This window comes from Styela clava, chromosome 6 (genome assembly GCF_964204865.1).
Source record: "Styela clava chromosome 6, kaStyClav1.hap1.2, whole genome shotgun sequence".
Taxonomy (NCBI): domain Eukaryota; kingdom Metazoa; phylum Chordata; class Ascidiacea; order Stolidobranchia; family Styelidae; genus Styela; species Styela clava.
In genome coordinates this window covers 17,908,709-17,936,093 of record NC_135255.1, presented here as the reverse complement: position 1 = coordinate 17,936,093, position 27,385 = coordinate 17,908,709, and the positions used below count along the sequence as shown (strand labels likewise).

Here is a 27,385-nt window from a genome sequence, read left to right as displayed (position 1 = left end):
CTACCGTTTTAGTAGGGTCCCTACAAACCCGTTCAGCGAATACATACAGTATGAAAGATGAGGAGAAAGAGAAGCTGGCATAATTTAGCCAACACACTTGAAAAGCTCCAGTGTACTACTAGTGGTATGCGTACTACAGGTTATGAACCACTGCTATATACCATGACGAGTATTAAAAAAAAATTAGACTTGTCAACCAACAGTCATTGGGTAATCACTTTAATTAAAATAGTCATCTTTCACTTCCTGTTTTTTGAAAACTTAATATAAAGTGATTTCTGTAGGTCTGATATCATTCCTGACCTGCCAAAAATGAGTACTTTGCCTATTGTTAGGTACCGTATCAGTGGCTGCTTGTATAGAGAGAATTGTGCGAAACACAAGACTTAAAATGGGTATCGCATGAAAAACAACATAAAATGAATTGCTTGAAATACTTGAAATCAGAGAAAACACAATAATGTCAATTCAGAAATAATTTTGTAAATATGACAAAGATATTGGGAAATGTACCGGTAACTGTTTACAAAAGTCAATATTGTATTTCACCCATAACAGATTTGCTGGCATCCATTTTAGGTGTCATCGCACATTGTTCACAAATGTTTCTCTTCAGATTCGGAGCGGGTTGTTAAAGTTAATATTGTTTCATCGCACATTGTTCACAAATGTTTCTCTTCAGATTTGGAGCGGGTTGTTAAAGTTAATATTTCGGAACTTTAAAGATATTTACGATAAAAGTAATATCACATCAGATGGATATATTTAAAAAAAAAAGCTTCACCACATGGTCGATACACTAGGTGTTGAAACTCTATGACATCACATACCAGACATAATGTCATATCAGAAAGTAATAGATAAAATCAATAAGAACACTATCAAGTGCACTGACTTCTATGATTTTGCTGAACCACTTGAAGTTTTTAAGAGAAAACTAAATGTGGACGTCACTCCTCAATTAGAAGAAGTAAATTTTTATAAAGGAGGAAGAATACGTGAATATGGTTATATACCAGAGTCACCTGAGTTCCAAAAATATTTGAGTGAGGAGAGAGAAAGAGGAATCAGAAAAGAGACTCAGCTTGTTAAATTATTCAATAACTTCAAACAAGGTCATATCTGTTTCGTGGGTCCTGCAGGTTGTGGTAAATCCACACTCATGAAATCAACATCAAGAAAGGTTTCGCATGGAAAATATTTCCAAGGAATTATTAAGATGATTCAATATATCGAATGTAAACAATTTATGAACAACAGTAAAGTAACAGCAGGTGAACTAATTTTCAACAATCTCACAAAGGAAGAAGTAAGTCTAGCAGTAGACTATGCAAAAACTCATCCAGAGGAAGTCTTGTTCATGCTTGACTCCTTGGATACTCTTCAATATACTGTTGATGGAGTTTATGAAATCATCAGTCTAGATGAGCCTGCATGTCCTGAAGTTATTATATGGAATCTTCTCACTGGAAAGTTATTTCCTGGGATTCGCATTATAACATCTAGTCGTGAGCATTCTATCAGAAATTATTGGGGAGAAGTTCGACCAGACAAGGTGATTGCACTTGCTGGATTAACAATGGAGTCAATCAAGGAAATAATTTCTGGATATGAAGGAAATGAAGAAGCCAAAAAAATAATGGAATTTCTTAAAATCCAAGCACCAATACTCATGGTGCTGTGCACTACACCTGTGATGCTTGTTTACACATTGATAGCGTTGAAATTCAAATCTGCGTTCAAACCAAACACTATGACTGGTAGTATGGTTGTGGTCATGCAAAGTGTCTTACGGTCACCCCACACTCATCAAGAAAATATGTTGGAAGTTTTGGGGAAATTAAAAGAACTATCCTACATTGGGACAGTAGAACGTCGAGTTCTATTTACAGAAAATGATTTTCGTCAAGTTAATCTAAAACCTGAACAAGCAACCGATTTAGCAATCCTAGCTCCTGGAGGAATATATCGTAAACTCTTTCAAGGAATCCACCTTCTCTACTTTCAACATCAAAGTATTCAAGAAATGCTCACATCTTTTTATATTCTTGGACTGGATTTAAAATCCTTCGAGAAGTTCGTCGATGAAGATCTTCATATCGGTCACTTCGTTCTCATCAGAAAAATGATGTGTGGACTTTTATTAAATCCCAAAGTTTATGAAGCAGCAGCAAGTTTACTTGAAGGTATGGTGATGTTTAACATAGTCACAAATTTAGGCTTAGAGCCGCTTTATTTTCTAAACTCAAATCTGAAAAATGTTAGATATTAGATTCAACTATTTTGGCATCATAGGCTACACATCTCGGGTTAAAATTCCATGTCTGTTCCTTCACCTAACGTGTGATAAATTTGGGATGAATGCCGAACCAGAATGATTCAGCTCCTTGCAAAGACGGTACTTGATACATATTGTTAGACATTATGTAGATGCTTGTAGCATGAATAAAGCCATGACTAAGCGTTATATAAAAAATTAATTCATAAATTCTGTAATTCTGGTCCATAGAGTTAAGATGCTACTATGAAGTTGCAAAACAAACAAACAAAATGTAGCCAAGTAGTATTTTCACACATGACATCTTGCTCTGGATTTATACCAAAGTAGCTAGCTCAAGAAAATCTAAAGTGCACTGACAAGCGTAATCAAAGACTAGACCAAACAATATAGCTGACACTTTAATGCAAAGAGCTACAAGCATCACCCAATATCATGTATATTGATTAACTATGGCTGACTACATTTGACTTTCCACTTACCGTATTAACAATATTTTAGATATGGAGCTTACCAGGCCTTATACTCTGAAGAGGCCATGTATAAGCCACCATCAAGATTAAACTAGATGTATGCAGCTTCTATCATTTGGAGAGACCAGAATCTTCCTGATTTGGCATTGCTTACCCAATTTATCATATTCTGGGTGGGATGGAGGGTATGGGTTTTGGCTCAATGTTATTATTATGTATACCTTTATCGAATGTCAACTTGTTATTCAATCATTGGTAGATGCTTTGCAGATAATGATTTTATATTTTCTTAGAAATCAAGCATCTTGAAAAAAAACGAGATATTCTCAAGGCAAGTTTGCAATTGCAACTCAAGAAACTATCAAACAAATCAGATCTTTTGGAACTTTTCGCTGCATTGAACGAAGCCAAGGATGGGATGAGTGACATTGTCAAATCATCTCTTGATACGATTGACATGTCTGGCCATCCTCTTTCCATCAGTGATGTTCATGTCATTGGAGCAGTAGCTTCCCATTGTACATCACTTATAATGAATTTCAGAAATTGCGATCTCAAGTCAGCTTCACTTCAAACTCTTGCATCTGGATTGAAAGGATCAAATGTGAAGGTGGGTAGCTGGTGTGATTTGTTTATTTTTTTTAAGCAGTTTGGTGACGACTTACATAGTGCAAAACACCATATAGTAGAATTGTAAATTTGATTCTTTAAAATTGGTTTTCAAGTCTTTACTATAAATAAGGCTCTAGGCAAGCGTCTAATATTTGGAAAGTTACTGGCATATAGTAGAATTTCACCATATACTAATATAAATATGTATTACATATCAGAATTTATTTGATTTGAAGGTTTTACTGAAATATTATACACAGAGTGTTCTGGGGGACCTGGATTTAAACCTGAAATTTTTGGTCCTTGACACAAACGTAATTGATATATCGTATTTCCCGGCGAATGAGTGTACCCGGTGAATAAGATGAGGCCCATTTTTACGCCTGAAAAAATGGGTTTTTGTATGTAACCTGCCAATAAGACGGGTGGTAAAATTGCATCAACATCGGAATCTCAAATTATCACGCAAAGGCTTCAGAGCGGGCTTTTTAGCGGACTTTTTCTTGTAGCGTAATATTCAATCCATAACAGCTACTGGAATTCAAACTGTCGTACAATTTCAATCTAATTGTGTTCAACGTAACTCGCGGTTGCGTCCACCTTATAAGAACATTACCATTACCAATCTAAAATACATGGCAATCTGCGGACATAATCATGTGAGATAAACTACCTGATTATATTTAGTTTTTATAAATAAATATAAATATATTTAAAGTGTATATATGAAACATACATATTCATCATCTGGAAATCTCCACAAAACGAAATGTGTTGCTTCATTGATTTAATTGTGATCAATTTAATCTGCGATTGGGACGATATAAATAGTATCACTGCTCCAAATTACCAACGCAATCCGTGGACATAAACATGTACGATTATGTTGTTTTCATTCGTATTTTTGCAATTTAAAAACATATCTGAGCTGTTGTTGCAAAAATTATTCCGCTCTATCGCAGTGCTGCCATTTAATATTTTGAGTATTTCGCAGTAGTAAAAACCTTAAGTCAGCGATAATATTCCACTGAGTCAAATTTATGTAAAAAAAAAAATGAAATTAATATACTTTAAAATGTTTAAATTACCGTGATCACGGTGTTATACATATATCATAGTCGCGTCAGGAGATGCTATAGCCTAAGGTATTTTATGGTCTAAATTTAATAATTAGGCGACACCAAAAAAAAATGAAAATTATCATACTCGCCTAATAAGATGAACCCCCTGATATCAGGCCAAAAATTTGGGTCTAGAAAAGCGACTTATTCGCCGAAAAATACGTAATAGTTTTTAATGTTTCCGGGATCAACCACCTGGTTGAAAAAAGTTTCTGAAATATGAGCTCCATGAAATTAGGTTTATTTTTATCTTAGGAAAGTGAAAATATTGCCAGTTTATAATCAATCGTTCAATCATATTTTCGAAGTTCAAGTGAAATTGAGTCAGATCCTTCTGAAATCTCTAGATCATGGTCGTCCAACCTTTTTGGCCCAAGGGCCACATGTAGTTTACTAATAATTACGCGGGCCACTCAACTTTATTATGTTCTAGTTTCGCTATACTGACTACAGGTTGATGAAAAAACAAGCAATACCCCGCACACCAAACTTTCACAATTATTAGAACAATAAAACTGTTGTTTCCCAACCATTGATGGGGCGCCATCAGTAGTTATTTCCAAAAGTTTCATCAAAGACAAGCCAAGACGCTTGATTTTTTTCATCACACAGACCAATGCCTGTAGTGTAGTCGTACCCTTAATACGGACAATGGCTGCGAGCTGGAGGAATTTAGGTACCTACATTAAATTAAACACTGAACATAAACATTCAATCGTGTGCCACATACAGGTGTTGATAGCTAATTTTAGGTGAGGATGTAGCAGGGGTTCCCAAGCTTTTTTCATGACGACCCCAAAGACAACTTTCAAGTGTCCAGTGCGACCCCAAGTCAATATATATATTTTTCATGGAACTTTAGAGCTTTTTCCACTGGACTTTTGAGATTGGTCATGTGATGGTATAAAGTAAAATTAGCTAAAACCAAACAGTGATGTCACAATAATCACCTACGTTTTCTTTAGCATAAGCATCGAGCGATGCCTATGGGCCTGTTTTACAGTAAGCCATGGTACAAACTGCTAAATTTAACATGGTTTGTCAAATCTTAGATGTTTTATACATCCATACTCTACCATAACTCAGCGACCCCATGACCTGTTTGCGACCCTACCTATTATCACTCCGACCCAATTTGGAGTCGCGATCCCTGGTTTGGGAACCCCTGGTCTAATGTTACATAAATACATATGTGTTCTTGTGAAGCAAGACTTTTGAATTAAATAGAATAGGCGTGGTCAATAGCAGCGTTTACGGATTCTTTTTTGGATTATAGCAAGTTATTTGATTTACTTACACATATTATTTTGGAACACGACTGAAAACTGTCAAATGATAACTACACCATGAAAACAAGGTAATGTTTACAACCATGCTTGAATATCTTTCAAGCGATCGCACTCACTGCAATTGTTACGCCATTGGGACTTCAAACATTATCATATTTGGAATTAATTTTAAAATATGATTCAATTTACCAGTGTGTGTATATGCTGATTGCCCATTGTAACGGCATAAACAAAGAAATCGGTGCCCTCGAAAATATCCATGGACCACAAAGTTAACATAATAATCATTTTTAACGTGTGTTGTCACTTTTGTCAGCGTTTTTGTGACATTTTAGGAAAAATGTCATTGTACAAACAACACAAATATATCACTCACTTCATTATATAGTGTAAATAGGTTTTAATGTTGAAATATTTGAAATGGTTCACAAACATAATAAATATGTAATTTAAACTTAATTTGGTGGGGAAATATTGACTACATAATATAAGTAAATGTTATACAGCTGGATTTTTGATATTAGATTCTAAATGTCTCTACTTTGAACAAGGTCTAATCAAGTGACAACTGATGTGTATTGAGCTGCTACGACACAATAAAATGATCAGAGTATTTTTGGCTTGAAATCGACTATTCATTTTGTCACACACTGAGGGATCTGGGGGACAAACATCAAAACATTCTAATTATGCCTTGAGCATTATGTTATCCAATGGTCAGAACACTGGTATTTGTGTTAATGAACTTCTAGATTCCAATATTTCTATATCTTTTGCTCAGGACTTCCTAATAAGTGAGAGGTCAAAATAAGCGAGAATGTGTCAATCCAGGTTGAAATACCAAGGTTTGAAATTTCACCATTTTAACTCAATCTCGAGTGGCTTTTCTCTTTTTCAATCTATTTTTTTTAAATCTGTTCAACAAGATTTAGAACAGTCTAATCATGATCTAAGATTATACTTGTTTTGACATAGATCTCGGAGTTGTTGCTTGATGGGAACACAAACATGGGAGTTGAAGGTTTATCATCAGTTGGACAAATACTTCCCAATCATTCCTGTGTTATATACTTGGGCCTTAAAAACTGTAACCTGTCTTCAGATCAACTACAAGCTTTCAAATCTTTGATATGCAATAAAATAAAGGTGAGTTACAATTATCAACCTGTACTAATTTTTTTTTTTTGAGTTAGTTGTATAGCAATATCTGTAATTTATTGTTATATCTTTCTGTCAAATGCTGAGTCAAATAAAAACTCTCCCTGGCTAATCTAAAGTTGAATTTTCAGTGTTCTGCTCAGTTTGCAATTTTTGCAAATAGGCATCTTGAACAGTGGTACAATTAGATTTTAAAGAATCTCTTTGTGGAAAGAGTATGATCTTAGAAATTTGTTATATATTTTATGATTTCACAACCTAGCTACAGTATTTTTTATACCAACAATAACAGTAATATGGAGCTGGAATTCCCAATCTTTTCAATTTGTAACTATCTATGGGAACTGTTGATTATCATTGCTTGATAACCAGGTTTGTTTACTCATATAAAAAGAGGTACAGAAATACAATTGTCAGCCTTCTTCTGTAAAGGAGGTAAAATATGATAAATAGTGAAATTATTAACAAATATATCAATGAGTGGATCCAAATGTAAACGTAGTAGAAATGGTAGTAACTGGTGATTGAAGATTTTTTAAGTTGGTTTATTAATATCTCAAATGAAGCGTTATAAATTTCTCATTATGAATTCTCAGGTTTTGATCAATTTGCTATTGCTCTGAACAAGATTCGGTAGACCAAGTCGACATTATGTCAGGTTGCCTGCTAAATTTAATATACCTCGTTTTTGTTGGTGAGCATGGAATTTTGATATTTTAAACATGCGACACCATTATTTTTAGATCAAAAACACAAGGCGATTAACTAGAATTGGTTTTCTGAACAGTTCAATGTCAGGGAGCATGACTTTGGTCTAGTTTTGGGTAAACATGGACCATTGACCGAAGTTGAGTCGAGATAATTTCAAGCGAGTCATTATTATGTAAAATTTTTTGATAATGTACTCAACGTCACTGAATTTGGCAAAATCCAATATTTATCAAACAAATACTAACAAAAAGGGGCGGGGGTGTGACTCGTCGGTCCAAGCATTAAAAATACGATCGCCACAGCATCTCTGATTACTCTGCGTGGGTTCTCAGGTTCGAATCTCACGCGGAGATAATTATGTACGAGAGGATTGCTGGATTCCTCGATGCCGTGGGGTGGTCCACGTAATCGCTGGTCAGTTATGGCTTTCTTCATCATGAAGTACATGCTTCCAAAAAAACAACTAACTAATTAATCCCATAACTAACTTGGAATGGTAACTGGACGAGAAGCCGTGGTTCGCCATATGGTTAAGTCATCTAATCGGCTTTCCTCTTCCCGGGATAAATATGTAAATCCTATCCATAAATCAAAAAACCTGAAAATTGGCCAGAATTTGAAGTTTTCTGGTTAACTAGTGACAAAATTTAAGTCAAAAAATATTTAGTAAATATGAGCGTGTGCTCATTTTTGTACTTTACGTTTTTTCTATCAGTTATCAATTTTTGACGCCTCCTCGCACCTCCTCCGCGCCTCGCACCTCCTCCGAACAAACATACCGTTCTAGGTTTTTTAAGGTATTTCTCTGGTGTTTCTTCCTCCCATGTGTACCTTTTCTATTTATTATGTAGTATTCTTATCCTAACAAGTATTTGTTACGGGTTTTAATCATTGTTTTAATTTTTTTTACAAATATCATGTCCGATTTCTGAGGCGGCATAGAAGGATAGGGGCATTTACAGCTGAAACGCGGCACTACTTACTGAATTTTTTACCTACGAAAGGGCTTTTGGAGCGAAATAGTTTTGTAGGTAGAGTTTCTACTGTATACTTCAGTGGTTCTCACTCTTGTATTTAATGTGATGGTTGTAATTGAATTGTGAAAGCCAGACACATTTCCTTTTCTACATTTAATTGAAAGCTTTACTATGGCCAAGGCAGAAAAACCTGCTTCACATAATTACAGACTCACAAAGGGAAGAAAAAGTGCACTTTTTTACGCAAGGAAAAATAATCTACAGTCGATTGAAGGACATCCAAAAACTCATTACATTTCAGAATTTAATTTTCTATATCGATTCTGTTCTACAAACTAGCGAAGAAATGTCGCAAGGTGTTGTTCGTAGCAAGATTTTGGACAGTGAAAGCATATTATCTAATAAGTCCAAAAGGCATTTAGTAACATCGCATCCACAATTACAACAATAACCGCAGAGCCTTTTTGCAGTGCAATTTCATATTTAGATTTTTTTCTAACGCATCGCAAAACAGGTACACTTCAAAAAAAAAATATATTTTGCAACGTCGTAGCAATATTGAAACGATGCACCGCCATGCCCATTTGAGAACCATGAGTATACCTAATCACTGTACTTATACGATTGTGAGTAGAAAATTCAGTATGACTGTCGAGAACAAAATTAGTTTATGTTGGTCTATCAAGAAAAAGGTTCGGCACAGACCTCGCCTTGTATTGGGGGAAATTGAGCCAGTTTAGAGCAAATCATAAAATGTTAAATTGGTTTCAAGAAGTACTTAATGTCACTCAATGTGCTATTGTATAATCCAATAATTTACGGTGAATTAGTGGTTAAATCATTAGACTTGACTCAGTTGGATAAGATAGTACTTAAATATTGATCCAGAAGGGAGAAGAATGCTGATAACAGGGCTTTTTTATATGCCGCACCACGACCTCCCGCACCACGACCTGTCTTCCGGTTGCCAGCTCGTGTCAGATATGGATTAGTTAGCCAGTTATTTGCTACAGATTCATGTAGTTGAAACCGATTAAAGGTTACGTCAACCACCCTATGGTGGCAACGAGTCCAGCAATCTTTTCACTCATAAATATCCTAACAAGATTCGAACTTTCGTACCCTTTCAGGGTAATCATAGGTGACAAGCGTAACCCTAATACTTGCATGATGTGCCACACCGCCAATCTATTTTGGGTTCAAATGACAATCCCATCATCACAACCAGGGTGTCATAAGTTGGGTAGGTGATATCGTACCAGAAGGATTCCAATCCTTCACAAAATTGCAGTTCCTTACATAACACTAGATATTAGTGGATTCTTGTCTCAGGCTTTTCGAAGCCAAATGCGCGTTTAATGTCTGTATAAAAAAATGCTGATTTCCAGTGTTGGGAGTACAAATATATATAAATTTTGAAATTAAACTTCGAACTTTTATTTATACTAATTTAGCTTCAATTTTTCAATTTCTTCGATAAAATCACAGTTCAATTTATTTTGATTAAAATTCTAGAACTAGAACTAACTAATAGTCTAAAATACTACTTATTTTTAACAAAGAAAGTTTCATTTGTTCATGACCACATTTAATTTTCACAAATTATTTTTGACAATAATTACTGCAAACATTGTGACAAATTTTAACTTTTAATCTTTTGTACAGAATTTTCAAATTGTCATTCAGAGCGAATTTTGACTTCTGGAATCGAGCTAGTTTTTTACTGGCACAACGGCTTGACTTTTTTAGAAATTTCAACTTTGGCTATGTTGCTGAGTTGATATTAATTTTAGCATTTTGCTCATTGATTACTCATGCTATCAATTATGAAATACAATTGATTTGGCCACAAAACAAGTTGAATTTTGATGTTTTTATGACCCTGATATGATGAAAGTTTCCAACTTCTGGCATAAGGATATTTTAATGTTACAAAAGACTTTCAAAGTATGAATTTGAATAGACATGATCGAGTGGAATATGAATTTAAATATCTTGTTAATCGATGACAGTTGCTACCAATTCATTAAATGCAATTAACTTTTCTTAAAATTAGAATGTCACAGACTAAGACATTAAAAGTGGTATTTTATTTACATTGCCCTGGACTTTCAGTTTAGAGCAGTGGTTCTCAGACTAGTCCCAGAGCCGCATTCCAAATCTCAAAGTTATGAAGAGCCGCACACAAACAACGCAAGGTAAAATAGCAACAAACCTTAACCGCGTATTTAAAATACCAAGTCATCGTAACAACAACACACGTAACCACTAGGGCTGGGCAAAATATTCGAATAATAAAATATTCGAATGGCATTTTAATATTCAAATATCCGGTACCACGTGACCTGCGCCGCTCTGCTTGGACACCGAACTCGTGCGTCTCCAACTCAATCTTGAATTGTGCGAGATTTCCCAACGGCGATCGCTATCAGAAAGAAACGACAAATTTGAAAAGTCGTTGTCTTTGCGTTATGGTGTTATATGCTTATCTTTGCACTTAACGTATTGTTTCAATTCCATATTTTGCAAAAAACGTACTGACCGTTCCGTAAATATATAAACGTCAAACCAGATTAGGTATTTAAAATAAATTTCCCAGATTTTAAACTCCGCATGCTTGGTGACATGTCATTAGTCACTTCTTGACTTCTTAGCGAACATAAAGTTGATTAAAATTAAATGTTAAAATGACTTTTCGGCGTTTCATTGTGAAAAAGGCGATTTTCGGCCGTTGGAAAACTCTAGTTATATAAATAGCATGTATTTAAAAATGACCAAAAGTTTTTCCAAAATTTGGTATAAGTTACTTGTATGAAAAACACTCATTAAGTTGTAACCAGATAAGCAATGTCATGCCCTTTAAAGCACTTTGTATCAGCTCTTCGGCGATCCCTTCCATCCTTGACCAAGTAATGTCCAATATGTAAACATTTTACACGACCATCCATCCATGGCCGTTGAGCCAAGAGTAGAACGTAAAATCAATCGTGAATTTCGTTAAAACAATGCATACTGACTCGTTCACGAATTGTTGCGTCTATTATCATCAAAAATGATTACAATTGTCAAATTTTGAAGCATTTGGGCAGTAATAATTTAGCCTTAAGGCATGACATAATCAAAATCATTAAGTGAAGTGCTGAAATTGCAAATTCCGTAAAGAAAATTGAGCATTACTCAGTAAGTATTTTAGCTATAATAACTATCGGGGTGTTGTTTTGTTAACTAAAAACGTTAAAACTTGAATGAATTAGTTATAATTGGCGTCTGGACCCGATATTAGGCACAAAGGTATAGAAGTTCCTTTATTTTCAGTTTATTTAATCGCTATTTTAAATCAACATTCAGGATTCACACAATCGTAAATTTGCTAGGTTTATCTATCTAATACTAAAATAACACGAACACCATAGAAAGCATGAGAAACTCAATTATCATTTTATTAAATATCTGCATCTCGGTTACCGTTCACTTCAAACAGGCACGGTTAATTTACAATCGATGAAAAGGAAGATCAAATCCAAGGCAGATGATAAAATTCAAAATAAAGTTAATTTGGCTTTGAAATCAGCCATTAATGTATTCAACAGCTGTCGCTGATGTGAACGCAAGGGTATACTAGAAATATGAAACTTCGATATCAGGCGACTCCTTATTCTTGCAAAAAACGAGAAAGGGCGGTAATAAATATATCAACTTTAGGATATCGCCGCCGAGACGATCGCGGTGACAAAGACAATCAGCGATTATGATGAAATTAACCATTAACCAGTAAAAAACGCTTTATTGGCGACTTTTTAATGTTTCTATTAATTTCTAAATGGAGTATCGACTTTCGACGTTTTGGATCTCTGTTATGTATAAAAAATATTCATTTTTCGACTATTTGGTATTCGTTAAAAATATCCAAATTATTCCATTGAAAAAAAGATTCGATTTTGTCCACCCTAGACGAACAGTCATTTAATTTGGCTTCGATTCCTAAAAAGTTCGTCAAAGCGGGTCGTAATCGTGGAGGATGCAAGGTGCAGTAGCTGCTTGAGATGATCGCCAGATATTTCGGGAATATTTTCGATTACTGGAACAAAATTAAAATGCTCTAGAAATTAAAATAATCATTGAGTTATTTTATTTATACATAATATTCGGAAATGCGACAAAAACTGAAAATCTACGAACGCAAGCCAATGATTACAGCCATGTCTAAAATCTTTCTAAGTGAAAAGTGTCCAAGTGGCCGCGAAAACGCTTACTGTTGTGTCACTATTGCATCTTGTAGATTAGTCAACGCTACGCAAATAAACACGGGGAATCCATTCGACTAACTAATAGACTTACGCATTTTCAAGTCAATGGTTAGTTTTCAATGAATTTTAATTTTTAAAGCATTAACAAGAGCCGCAGGAAAGTTTGAGAATCACTGGTTTAGATGAATTCTTGCTATAGTTTTGGTGATTTATTCAAATATCATATTCTAATTTGAAATACTGTGTCATTTCATCGTTTTTCTTTTTTTATTTAAATCCATTATTATTCTGTGAAAATATTAAAATATCATACATATAGTTCTATTAAAATTATAATTTGCTGTTTACAATCATGGTGATATGTGGGAGAGTTATACAATATTTTAATATTTATCGCAAAATTTTAAATATTAAACAAGTTTCGGTTCATTTGTGGTTTAGAATGAACAAGGTGTCAAATATCAAAATACACAAGGGTTGAGATAAAAAATTTCTTCATAATTTGAATAATGTTAGGTTGGGCAAACTCTGATTTGTATTGCTATTTATTTATTTCAACAGATTGATCAGTTGAATCTGTATGAAGATCATATTGCACACCATGAAGATATTGTCGCAGTTGCAAATCTGCTTCCTAATGTAACAAAGAAGTTGTGGTTGCAAGGATGGAAAATTAGAGAGGAGGAAGAAGAAATATTACAGAATCAATTGAATGAAATTGGATCTGAGGTTTGAAATTGTTTCTGGTATAAACAAATTATAAAATACGGGCAAGTAAAGTAATATCAGTGATTCTTATGGAATCTGAAATAAAATTCTAAATTGTTAAAATATAATGTTATCGTGGTCAATTCGTTGTGTTACACATTAATATATACTATATTGTTCATCTATTTTTAAATATACAGAACGTATTATATTCATTTTTTAAAATATATTGCTCATCATGCTTTACTGCATTAATGAATAATTTCAATTTTTAAAAGAAATTAAACTTATAACAGAAATTTCACGATACTAAAATAATTTTCTTTCAAGACTCATTTTGTTCCCGTTTCAAAAAGCAAGAGTCTAAATTTTGAAGTTAATTGAATTTACTAATATGTCACAGTAATTATTTATATGGAATAAATTTCAAAATGTGCCAACTGTTAGTTTTTTTTGTGTTGCCAAAGATATCACAAAGTTTGTGAATTGATAAAAGCTTTTTAATAAATTGAAAAATACTAAGAATCATCTGCAATTTTATCTAGTATGTATTTAAGTATGAAAATTCATTCGATACCAACATGGAACATTTATTGTTTGTGAAAAATTCATGTGACATATTTGATGCATCACAGGAACTAAGAATTTGTCTGAATGAAAAAATACTCAAAAGTCAAAAGAAAACAGCATATTCAACGACTGAAGTCAATTCTAAACAAATCCCAGAAACAGACTTTGGTGAGTCATGGATATTTCACAAATATAAATATAAAGGTACACTGATAGATAAATTACAATCAAAACAACATAATTTTGTCACAATTTTTCTCGCCATTCTAATTTCTTATCTTGAAAATGGTTGAGCTTTGTTCATAAAATTCACTGTGTAGGTACTTGAATTCATTTCTCATGTCACAACATCTTGCCACAGCCCACATATTATACCCAGGGCCTCAGCTAGGAATTTAAAAAGAGGGTTTAAAATCGGCAATCTACAGATTGATGTGAGACGATTTTAATGATTACATACCCCCTGGCTGCACCACTTATTATGCAGACATTGGCGTCTTTAATACTAGCATTTTAATAATTGTATATTCTTTTTTCTAAGGGCCCACATCACCACATGGCAGTTTTAAGAATACTGTAGAAAATATGGAGACTTTGGATAAAGTTGGAAGTCCAAGGTTGGATACAACAGTAGTGTAACTTTATTAAATTTACTAATTGTCAATTCAAAATGGACCTGGAGGTAAAACGACGTTGACTTTCCACGTTAAAAGTATCTAGTTAAAATTTTATGTCCACCACATCACCTAGGGCAGTGTTCTGCAAACTTCATGTACTTGCGGGCCTAATATACACATTCCCGGTAGCGTGCAGGCCACAATATTTCGGCCTTTGAACAATCATCACATTATATCCATATTATGTTGCATCCGCACCTACTATTGCCGCGTTACAATCCTGCCACAATAAGATGTATATGTGGCCCTTCATATTATATTACCAAACAATACATTGTTTTTATTTACTTATTATAAATGTGATGGATAATGTTGTTTCTGTGTCAAGGCCAAAGCGCTAAAATCAAATGGCAACTTTGTTGCACCGCGGTCATCGTCCAAATGACAATCTGACAATCGAGTTTGAAATTTATTTTAGGTGTAATGCATTATAGATAAAGATGCTCACATCATTATGTGCTTCCGAACGTGCACATTGCACTGTTGCACAGATGATCAGTAGCACAGCCTCTGGGTCGAATTTCATATTTGCAATGACACATTTCGTGATGACCCTTAATAACTGTGATGCTGACTTGGGATATCGAGCAAGCTGATTTTGAAACGCGCATAAAGGAAAAATGTTTTTCCGTCCAAGCACTTTGGATTGTTCAACCTTCGTCGCAAATTCCCCTTCGTTTCCCAGACAATTTTAAATTTGAAAATCAAAATTAACTTGACTTATAACTACAACCCACGATGAGATATTACCTACATACAACCAAGGTTACTTAACAACAAAACAAGCGCCATACAGCAGCACATGTTACTACCTAAATCCGTGTGTAGACCATAATACATCTAAGATCAATTTTTATTTTATGCATTCAAAGTCAGGTCGTTTGAGGGTTGCAAAAAATTAGTTTGCATCTAGAGTTAAAAAAATGATAATTATACTTCTGAAATAAAGTAGCTGTATAACCAGCACTGGTTGTTTGGATCCTGGTCTTAAGTGAAAGGAGTATGGAGTTTTTGTATAAAAAAAATCCCATAATAAACCCTAAATACTAATGCTTGCCTAAATCCCAAAATTTTCACAAAGCAAACAACATTATTTTTATTTATTCTTATTCATTGAGCTCAGAATTAATGGCATGATTTCAAAGTCTGAAGTCTGCTTACCATTTACATATCAGTAATTTTGTGAATTAATAGCAATGAGAGCTGTTTCTTGTAATATTACAAACTTGATATCTCGATTGTGATGATGATTTTATCCACAGAGTCAGTGAGACTCAAAACTGGGATCACAATACTACATTGATTATGAGAATATTTAATTACTGAAAAATTTGCAACAGCATTTGGTTCATATAGTGTAATTAATTTTACGAGACATACTCCCATTTTCCCACTTTAAATAAGCAACTACATATACGCACACAAGGCTACTATTTTGCGGGACCAGATTTTTTTTCACTTGAAATTTCTTAAATATATTATAACATGCTGGGTCAAGGGTCAAGTTCAAATGAGGCCACAAAAAATTAAAGGAAATTCACATTTGCATGACAAAAATAATAACCCAATAAATCATCATTATTGTCTAACTTGCAAAAGATGAGAAATGATTTTCAGAGCAGAGAGAACAAAGCATAGATTTATTCATAATCTTGTTCAGACCAATGTGTAAATGTACACTCGTCATTGTTAAAATACATTGGTAGTATTTTATTTTTTATCATTGTGACATTTTCACCAGAAAAGCCAAAAGCAGTTGCACAAATACAGAAGTAGGATCTGAGATTCTTGAACAAAAATTATAGCTTGAACCTTGATGGCTGTAAAACTATCTTGTATATGAAGCACTGCTCGGTTAATCTACTCCTAATCTCTCCCGAGTAGATTTCAATATCGTAGCATGATGGACAATTCCAAATTTTTATTTTCCTATATTATCTATTATGGGAAGATTTTAGCCAGAATTTGCTTTCTGGCTAAAATCTCCTCATACTAGATAGAAGCTGTGTATAATTTTCATGTCCACCAAATTGATATAGAAGTAAGATTGAATCTTCAGCGCATTCAAAGACTAGGATCCGAGATTATTTAACTAAAATGATAAACTGAACCTCATTACGACTGTAAAAAATATCTTGTTTTCGAAACATTGCTTGATTAATCTGCTTATAAACTCCTGCTGGATGTCAATATAATGTCATGATGGACTAACGAGTCAACAAGTCGGGTTTCTCAATCAATGTTTAACCAATTTGAAATTATATTACCGTATATAGTTCTGTTCTATCAAAATAAAATCCGACTAATAGAATGTACTTTTTTTCTAATGTACTAATCTACAGAAAATTTGTTTTCAGAAGCAAAATCCCGAGAATTGAAGTAGAAGAAATTCAGCCCGTAAATGAACTAAGTTCATATGGTAAGTCTGTCAAATGTTTTGAAACTTACAATAATATGATTAGTATGGTTCATAAATGTATTTATGTTCGTGACATATCCTATGTTTTCTTCAGTACAAATTTAAGCAGATTGGCGTTTTGCATGAACATGATTATAATTGAAGATAATTAACAAACATGTGAAACCTGAAATATATTATTTTGTTTGTCATTCGTTTCCTATACTTCTGTGAAAAATGCATTTTTAATTCATGAAAATGTAAAAGCATGATAATGATACCTATGATTCGGGTTGTCAAAATCGAATATTCTTTTGATTCGATTCGATTTCGAATATTCGGTTCGCTTGAACAACCCTACCTATGATTCTAAAAAATACTGTACACAAGCCCCTTTGCTATGTAGGTACGTAGAAGTTCTTGGAAATATCCCAATCATTCCAGTTGGACACATAGCCTTCTGCTGAGTTAGAGGTTACATTACATTTGTAAATTCATTTTTTTTACTTTTGTTGGTGAATATTTGGAACAAGAATATTTAGTCTAATTAAAAAATAAAAATTATAAATAAGAATTTTAAGCTAGGGAAAGTCTGTAACATGAAGTTTTCAATATTCAAATACCAACCTAAGAAGTATGATAGTTCAACAATAAATGTCCAGTCCACTATGGCTCTAATGGCCCTTTGACTCAAGCCTTATTTGCCGGCCCTGTAATTAGGTCAGGGTTTTTGGTCCTGCCATATTCTCATAAATGTAACAAAAACGGTAGATTTTCGCTATCTTAGTTATATAATGATAGTATCATATAATGTATAATGATAGTAGCATATTAGCTTCTATAAGCTATTTTCATCCACCTTAGGTCTTCTCAAAAGTGATCTTCATGATGCAAGAGTCACATACGACCTTGTTGAGGTACTTTACAAGCATCGAGAAGATAAAAAAGAGGTGATTTGTGAGGCCATAAAAGATATCTCAATAAATCATTACAACTTGAATGATGTGAATATCAAGGTCTTTCTCACCACAATCTCAAAATTAGATAAACTTGAAATGCTGAACGTACAGAATTGTGGAACATCTGAATATCTCAACAATTTTTTTGAAAAATTGGGAAGGACAAACTGCAAGGTATGTAGATTAGGTTACTATATTGTCTTTATATTTATCCTACTGGATGAGAGGAAAGTTGATAAAACACGTTACTCATATGGCAAACCAAGCATAAAATACACATCAGTCTAGGTTTATATTGAAATTGCTAAGGAGTTAGTTGTCCTACATGAATAACTTGAAAGATGAAGGGGAAAACCAGTGAATGTTGACCCCTCCGCAATGACGAGAAGGTCAGCATTCTTTTTTCACATAAATATTCTCCATGAGATCCAAGACTGTCAAGCAGGTGCAGGATTTTCAATATGTTGGGAGGAGATTCAAAATTGAAAATTCCCATGCAATGCCAACACATTCGTAGAATGAGCCGATTTTTTCAGTATAAGGATTTTTCTGTTGTGTAAAATATTCAGCCCATCACAACTACAAAAATTAAAATGTATTTCTGTATTAATTTAATTGTGCTCTGACTTACAACAAAATGTAGCACCACTATCACAGGGCAGACAAAAAATGTGAGGAAAGTATATTAATATATTAAAATTAAAAAATCATAATTCCCACAGAAAGGCATCTGAAACACTCACCACTATTACGTCAATTGTTTAAAGATTATTAATGAACAATGATTATTTGTTTGCGCAAAGTCATCAATCCATACCAGTACAGGCAAATGTAAAATTTCTTTAAAAACATCTTTAAAATTTAAATTGTTCAACGTAACCTGCAATTACATTAACTTTACTACAACTAAATTACTGCTTCAAATAACCACAGCAATCCACATTTATTTTAGTAAAATAAAAAATTCATAGAATATACTTAACTAACTTATATATAATCTGAAAAAAATTCGCACCAGGTACCAGCATTAGTTAGTTAGATATTGGATGAAAAAAAGGTACACCGCGCTCACAGTTGATTGTGTTTCCTTTTTAGGAATGGTACCAGGTTTTTGGTTTTTAAAGCCAACCAATCATATTGTGTAACCACAAAAATTTTCCTGATTTACAATTTCTGAAATAGTTTCTAAAACAAATCTGATGGTGTTTTTAGTTATGATGTTATTTTTAGTAATTTATATAACCACTTTTCAATCTAAAAAATTGGAGATTTTAACAAAATTTAATCACTCAATCGCATTATTAGGAATTGTTTATTCTTCAAAAATGTTAAAAATGAGGTTTGGACCCTGAAACCCAGCTGCGTCACTGCTGTGAAGCTCTGCAAGGTAAAAAAAAACATGTTTCTACGATTTATTATGGTTTGTTGAACACTGATATGTTGATCCCTTCAATATCCCACGAACATCATACTCGCTCTTCCGCAATGTCAAATTTCTTTGTACCTCGTTTTCTCTCAAGTAAATCTCAAAACTCCTTGAAATACAAATGTGTAGTAACTTGGAATAGCATTGCCCAAACCATGCGTGATACCACTTACGAAATGTTCAAAGCTAAATATAAAAAAACTCATGATCTTTTCTTATCAATCCGCTGCTGTCACATCTTCCAGTTGATATTGTGTCAGAGTCTTGTTTTCTTGCCATTGTCAGCTCAACATTTGACTAGACTGTTGGGTCTTTAGTACCTGGAATAAATATCCATATTTTTTTGTGATTAGCTTAAATTTCATTCTATACCTTCCCTATTTGGTACCAGTTGCATGTGTATGGATATAACACCATTTTGAGAGTATCTGTATATATACTGTATATACTGTAGTATTTATTATTACCTGCAATTTGTTTAATGACTGTACAATCGATTGAATAGAAATATTAATTTTCATACATTCCACACCTTTACGGTTTTCAGCTTTGACTCAAGCACCAAGACACAGTACCAGGTTCATGCTTCATGACCTCTTTTTACCAAATAAGTGAATTTAATAGTTCATTCAAGCACCAAGACACAGTACCAGGTTCATGCTTCATGACCTCTTTTTACCAAATAAGTGAATTTAACATTCTATCCATACATGCTCTTCCTCTGGGTCGCTGCTCGATAACCAGTACTGTTTTTTTGCTATATTCTATTGTTCTTTTATTCTATTCTGTATAATGTACCTCACATATTTTCAGCATTGGTGGAAAAATAAATTACTGATTCAAAGCTATGTTTCTCATACATATCAGTAAAGCTATTTGGATTACAGTTAAAAAGTCAAATATCATATTTCAGATTGCAAAAATAAGTATTTGGGAAATGAAAAACCTGAAAATTTACTCTAAATCCTTGCTGAAGCTTTTGGCAAAATCTGAAACAGAATCACTGAAGATTCAGGCAGTTGAGCTTGGAGATGAAGATGTGTATCAGTTACTTGAAGATATTAAAGACCTGGTAGATATATAAATAAAACTTTGTACTCTGGAATAAATATTATTTGAGAGACAAAAAGTTAATCAGTCCCAAAAATGGTTGAAAATAAAATACAAACAGATATTGTACCAATCAGAGCCTTGGTAAAAATATAAACAATACAATTATTCTAGATTTGCTCAGGTCACTCTCGAATATTGAACTCTGACATGCCTAATACACATATATGTGTTTTATCTGGAAATAGGAATATGTTTGGATCCAATTTATTTGTTTAATTTCGATAACTGAAGGCAATCTATTTAGGCAAATAGATTTGCTAAAGACTGGGATATTCCTACTTGTCATATAGCATACCCAATTTTTTAAACCATTGGTGATGAGTTCAGGGGGTTTTAATGTTTATTTTAATATGCAATGTCAACATATTTAGGTTCAAGTCACTAATCAGTATCTAAGTCGCTATTGGTTAACAATCCCAGAGTTTAGTTTGATATGAATCTAGAAAACTAACTCGATTCTTTTGATATTGTTCAGAATTCAGAATATTCACTTAGTGTATTGTCTGTGAGTCACAACACCAAGATGGGACTGGGAGGCTTTTGCAAGTTTGGTGAAATCCTTCACATATTACCTGTGAAAACAATCAATTTGTTCGATTGTGATTTAACTGATGACAAGCTTTCGAATTTGTTTGGTTCTTTGAAGCATAAACAGGTGAGCTATTAGATTGATTAGATTAACAGATTATTTCAGACTACTTTCGCCCCTATGACCCATCTTATCATTTGAGATATGAAATATGTTGAATTAAATAATTGAAAAATATCGACCACGAAGTATTGATGATGTCTATTAAAGTAAGACTTAGTTTTTTAACTGCATATTGATTATTTTAGATATCAACTCTAGATGTAAGCGGGAACACCAAGATCACGCATGAAGGATTCAAGATTATTGGACAAATGTCTGCAAATTCTGAGTTGCGGATTTTACATGTGAGATGCTGTGAATTGGATGAAGCAAAATTGAAAGGCTTGCGAAGTTCATGCAAAAGCAATACAAAAGTATATTGTTGAATTTAAAATAAATAATTTTTTTACCTTTTCAGCTATGTTGGGTTGAATAAGAATAATTCGTGTGGAAACTTCCAAATTGATTCCTATTTGATTTGGTGAATTTTTACAGCTACTGTTGGAATTAGTGGATCAATATATTATTTGATCCTTCTTAATTATTGATTTTACTCATATAACTTTATAACCTTTGTCAGTTTAGAATTTCATTTTAAACCATCTGAAATCTTGACATCCTATATTTTGATTTCACTCAAGTTTGAAGTAGCATGGATAAAATACCGATAATCAATATTTACATCTGAGCTTTATAGTATTTTTAAAAATAATGTTGCAGAGAATATGGACTATTGAAATCAGGAAAAATTTTCATCTTGATTACAGATATCAAAACTTGACGTCAGCTACAATATAACTCTTGGTTCTGAAGGAATGGCCGAACTTGGTAGAACAGTGATCAACTTTAAAGTTGAAAATCTGAACATTGCAGGTTGTGCATTAAATAAGAAACTCCTGGAAGCATTCAGATTATCAATTGAGAAGGAGAAATTTATGGTAAGTAATTATACATAGAGTGCATGTAATGAAGTTAACACATGTTTAGGCCACATAATCCCATTCTCAAAATTCTGTTAAATAGAAGATTATTCTGATTGAACATTTTGTTGTAGGTTGAAGTATTGAATATATCACGAAATCCTAAGCTTGAAAACGGAATTGTTGAAGTAGCTCGTCTGCTGGAAAGTTGTTGCATGAAGAAAGTGAATTTGAGCAAATGCATGCTTTCTGCAGGAAATATTCATGAATTTAGCTCAATATTGAGAGAAAAGAATATCCAGGTTGGATAGTAAAACTTAAAACTGGAAAACAGAATAATAGATAGTTTTGATATGACCAATAATCAAACTCATTCAGATTTCATTTCAAAATTCTTTAATAGTTCGACAAATGACACATTGTGCTGTTAAAAACATAGTTGGAAGCCTAGCACTGATAACCAGGAATATGTTGCTGAGATAGAATAAATAAAAACATGATTAGGGGTCGAATGGAGTAGATATAAAGTTAGATTACATTCCAATTCATCAGCAAAACTGAAAAATACACATTGGAAAGATAAAGTAGAATAATCTGGGAAGTACAAGTACTGGACATTTAGTCGTCATCAGGTGACTTGTTGTATCCTCCTCCGTCGACTCAACTGCTTCACATTCTTATTATTCTGTTTGATAAAAAAAATTGTTATATTAATAATATCAACATCCAAATTATAACAATTACCATAATCTATTTTTAGATTGAGACACTGAATATAAGTGAAAATAATCCAACTTTCATTGCAACACGACGTCACGCTGAAGCTGTCTGTGAACTTCTACGAAATGTCTCAAAAGAGCTGATTTTCAAAATCACATCCATTAAACCTCAAGTCAGAAGGATTTTGCAACATGGATTGGAAGAACTTTCAGAAAAAAAGGTAACTTTTGAAGCACTGTAGTAATTTAAAAAGTGTTGAAAAAAGCTTACGAAAGTCTCAGCCAACAAAGAAGTAATATTACCAAAAATGCACTTTGGAATCATGTTTGTGCTAAGATTAGTGACAATAAAAAGCAATCTAATATATATCTTATGTCCTACACAGCCAATCGTATCAGATGTGTTACAGATTACCTAATTTAAGTAACTATGACAGTTTATATTATAATAGAAGTGCAGCGACCTCATAACTTCCTTCTGGCCACACTGTCATATTATATTTTTCTTTTTTAAGAAAACAAAAGTTATACTAGGGAATGGCGATATTTTGGAACCTAAGAATAGAAGAGCACAACCTACTACTACTACTACTACGTGATTAGAATGATTTATTTGCAAGAAAGTAAGGGGAGGATTCAGTCATTCAGCATGCATTTCTCATTTTAATTTGAGCAACTTTGAAACATTTTTTTGCAACTTGCAATATTTATCATTCTTTTGTTTCATCTGACCAAGAACATATTATTGAAAAATTGAAATTTGAAAATATTTGTGGTAGATTATTTCTTTCGTATGTTGAAACATAGAAAAGAATTATTATAATGTAGTAATTTAATAACAATTTGTTGATTATAATTTTTGGTATTGAGAGGGAGTTGGAATTTTAATCATTTCCATCTGTTCAGATTTACATTTTCAACTTGGTTTCATTTGTAATTGTTTACGATATTTTTCTCCCAGTGATTGTAAATATATTTTTACTGTTAATGTAAGTATCAATCCTTAGATAGCATAGTTGTTTATATCTATTTCAGTATGCTCATTATAAGTGTTGTCCAAAATCGAATAATTTTTTGATTCGAATCGAATATTTTTGCCGAATCGAACCGAATAATATTGCGCAATCCTAAATCTGTCTCTATTATACAATAAACGCCTGCCCTTCGATGTTGTGGTAACGTATGTGCAGTTACATGTGACTTACTGCTGGTATTTTGCATTACAATGTTTCAGATTTACGAAAGGGAATCACACACTTATATGAACTAGTCAAAAAAATTGGAGGACTCCAGAAATCGGGTTTCGAGTGTTGAGAGTAAAAATTGCACAATTCAAAAATTGCAATCTCAATTCTAATGGATTCAGTTTTAATAGGATATGTAAAGCCCGTAGATGCTATTATAATCCTATTATCACTAGTCTTTTTTTTTGTGTGTGTAATTCTCTGCAAAATGGTAACAACCATTAATATAGATAAAACTGTTGCTTTAAATCGATCCTATTTATAGAATTATCGTTTTCTAGATTTGCCTTTTTCTCCTTGTTCTCTCTAAAAAACGTCATCACCGATAATAACTTTTAAGTTATGATGACCATGCATGAAATGGCTAATCACGTGCCACTGGGCATCAGGAATGACATGTTTATCACAAAATGAAGGCAAGAGAAATATCGGGAAACCAATTAACTCTTTGAACTCTGACGACTCTGAGCGAAGTTACTCGCTCACCCTGAAGGTCCGCGGCGTCGTATTGGTGGAACAATAAAATAAGTCTAAATACTGGCTATTTGGAACGCTTATAACTTTTTACCAATTATAGGTAGCACGTTGTGTGACGTTTCAATCGGAAGGAATTTCATCGTGCATTCAGAATGCATTTTCCATTTCGAAATACATTTTGTCAAAATTAATAAAATTGACTCTAATCTAACAGTGATTTTTCAACATGTAAGTGAGTTATGGCTCCAAATTTTGTTATTTTGGTACAAAATATTCTGTCAATAATTGATGTTCATAAGGAGTTCTTTATAAGCTTTTTGTTGATATTCGAATTAGTATTGTGGCTGCCGTATAACCAATTTTGTATTCAAATATCCAATTGTGTATCAGTGTGCCGGGTGAACAACTTCGATAAGCGACCATGACACACTGATTACGCAGCTACGCAAAAGCCGATCACGTGACTAACGTCAGGAAGATGTTGATACATACGTTCGAAACGTTTTGCGTGGCAAAATGCGCAAAATCACTTTCACGACGACGTTCTCAGCGGGACATCGGTCGCCGAGTTTCGATATGATATTAACTTTCTTTGTTTCCGGCTTTTTTCCTAGATTTCCTGTTCGCTTTTGACATGAACATTGAGCAAATTACCTTTTTTAAGTTTTGGTTTTGTGAAAATGAGGTGAATTGGTGAACTTCTTACAATTTCTTACATTACAAAAAAATTAATACAAACACATTTTGAGTTTTTGCAACTAAATAGACCCAAAATGTAGTACCCCCCATTGTACTGTAATTGGTTAGAACGTTTGCAATCAAATTATGACGCTATAGTGTGTAAAAAAGGAAAAATTTTTAATGCAACCTTGACATCAGTATTTGGCTGAGTCCGCCGAAAAATTCAGATCTATTTGATCCTTTTAGCCTGAGAGCATTGGAATTCGCCATCTAGTAGGGTAGTAGAGTCACACAATTTTACCTTACAACAGCCCAGCCCCTAAATACAAAAAAAAAATCCAGCATTAAAGGCAATGTCGAATGAGAGGAGCCTGCCTAACATTGATGTCAATTTTACAATTAAAATCTGCATTTTCACCCACTATTGCGACATAATTGGTTTGTAAACCTCCATTACCAATGACAGTACAATGAGTGAATGATGGTTACCACATTAGGGGGACTATACAGGATATCAACGTGGAAATTTGAAAAATTAATTTTTTTTTTATCAAGTTAGGTCATTGTAGGCTAAAAGTTATTTAAAATGAGTTAATTTTAAGATTTCTTACATAGAATGCAAGGAAGATATCTCTGGAATATCAAAAACACTAAACAATACCACCCTGCTGTGTAATACTGAAAGTTTTATGGTCTATTACAGGGGTGTCGAGCTCGTGGACTTTCGAGGGCCGCATTGCATTTTGGGAATTGTGCAAAGGGCCGCAAACAGTTCTTGATACATTTTGATTATGTCTACTTGAAGCATATATTTAGATGGATGTAGTTTGTGACATATATTATAAATAATAATTTCTGATGCAATTAAACAGCCGAATGAAGTTTTGTTGTTTTCCTAAATTTCAAATGGCATTACATATTTATATTTTCCTTTCAGTATTATTGCAATTTACTGTATTCATTACAAAAATACATAAATTTTTATGTACAACTATCCAAAACATTTTTGATAAGGGAAGAATAATACATACACTAAAAAGGTATTAATCTAAATATATATACCTACAATTTACAAAAATACTACAGAAGACACTTAATTTTTTTTTTCGATACATATGTCCTGACGTTTGGCATCTCTTTTGTGCCACCAGCTTACTAATATCAGGCTGAAATGATTTTACAGAACCAACTCTAAATAACGAGGTCACATGAACATCGGTTAATCTGGATCGTTGAGAATGTTCGATTAATTTCAGTAATGCAAAAATATTACGTTTTATTGTTTCATGTATAGATCAGTAAACAAATAAATAACTGACTTTTCGGACCAGACATTTTCTACCATTACGTGGCATAGGAACGCTTGAGTTATGATTGATATTGCTTTTTAGAAACTAGGTAGTTGTATAATTATAATAATATACAACACATAAAAATTTTCTGTTCAAAGTTGATCTTTAAATTTGTCACATTGACTGCTGACTATTCTGGTAATGTCTACTTATATTGTACCCTTTCATAGTACTGATTGATGGAAATGTGACAAATTAAATAATGTGCTTAAGAATTTTGAGAATTGCAGAAATATTGCTCCCATTTTTCTTCAAAAATGCCACCTTCTTCATGTACTTTGCGTTTCATTTAACTAATTTATGTTTTTGATGAAACAACTCGAATCAAAAATTATTATTATGTGGTACCTGTGCGTTGACTTCATACCTTGTATCTTTTTACATTTTATAGTCATAATGTATTTTGGACATAATCGTCCTTGCGACAATTTTGAACTGTGTATTACTGAGAAAATGAGATGCATGTTCTGTTACTAACTCTATATTCAAACTTCAGTTTTATAATTTTGAACATTTGCATTGTATATTTGTTAGATTGCCTTATATTTTGGTATTCATGATTATTTACATTTAATTCCATCTAATCCTTCTTGATTTTTCTTGATAATTTTTTTTCAGAAATTGGCCATCTTGCTGAAATTAAT

At 33.2% G+C, this 27,385-nt stretch overlaps 1 protein-coding gene across 1 annotated transcript; it reads left to right on the top strand.

The window, feature by feature from the left end:
- Window positions 1-643: 643 nt before the first annotated feature.
- On the top strand, window positions 644-27,361 carry LOC120331832 (uncharacterized). The gene is made up of 15 exons (XM_078114091.1): window positions 644-2,186; window positions 3,045-3,361; window positions 6,749-6,919; window positions 13,428-13,595; window positions 14,210-14,312; window positions 14,686-14,761; window positions 17,179-17,240; window positions 18,084-18,352; window positions 20,518-20,676; window positions 21,193-21,372; window positions 21,555-21,722; window positions 22,116-22,286; window positions 22,403-22,570; window positions 23,029-23,208; window positions 23,503-27,361. Exons 1-15 carry the CDS (start codon window positions 839-841, stop codon window positions 23,584-23,586), a joined length of 3,624 nt encoding a protein of 1,207 aa, XP_077970217.1. The 5' UTR covers window positions 644-838; the 3' UTR covers window positions 23,587-27,361.
- The last annotated feature ends 24 nt before the right edge of the window (window positions 27,362-27,385 follow it).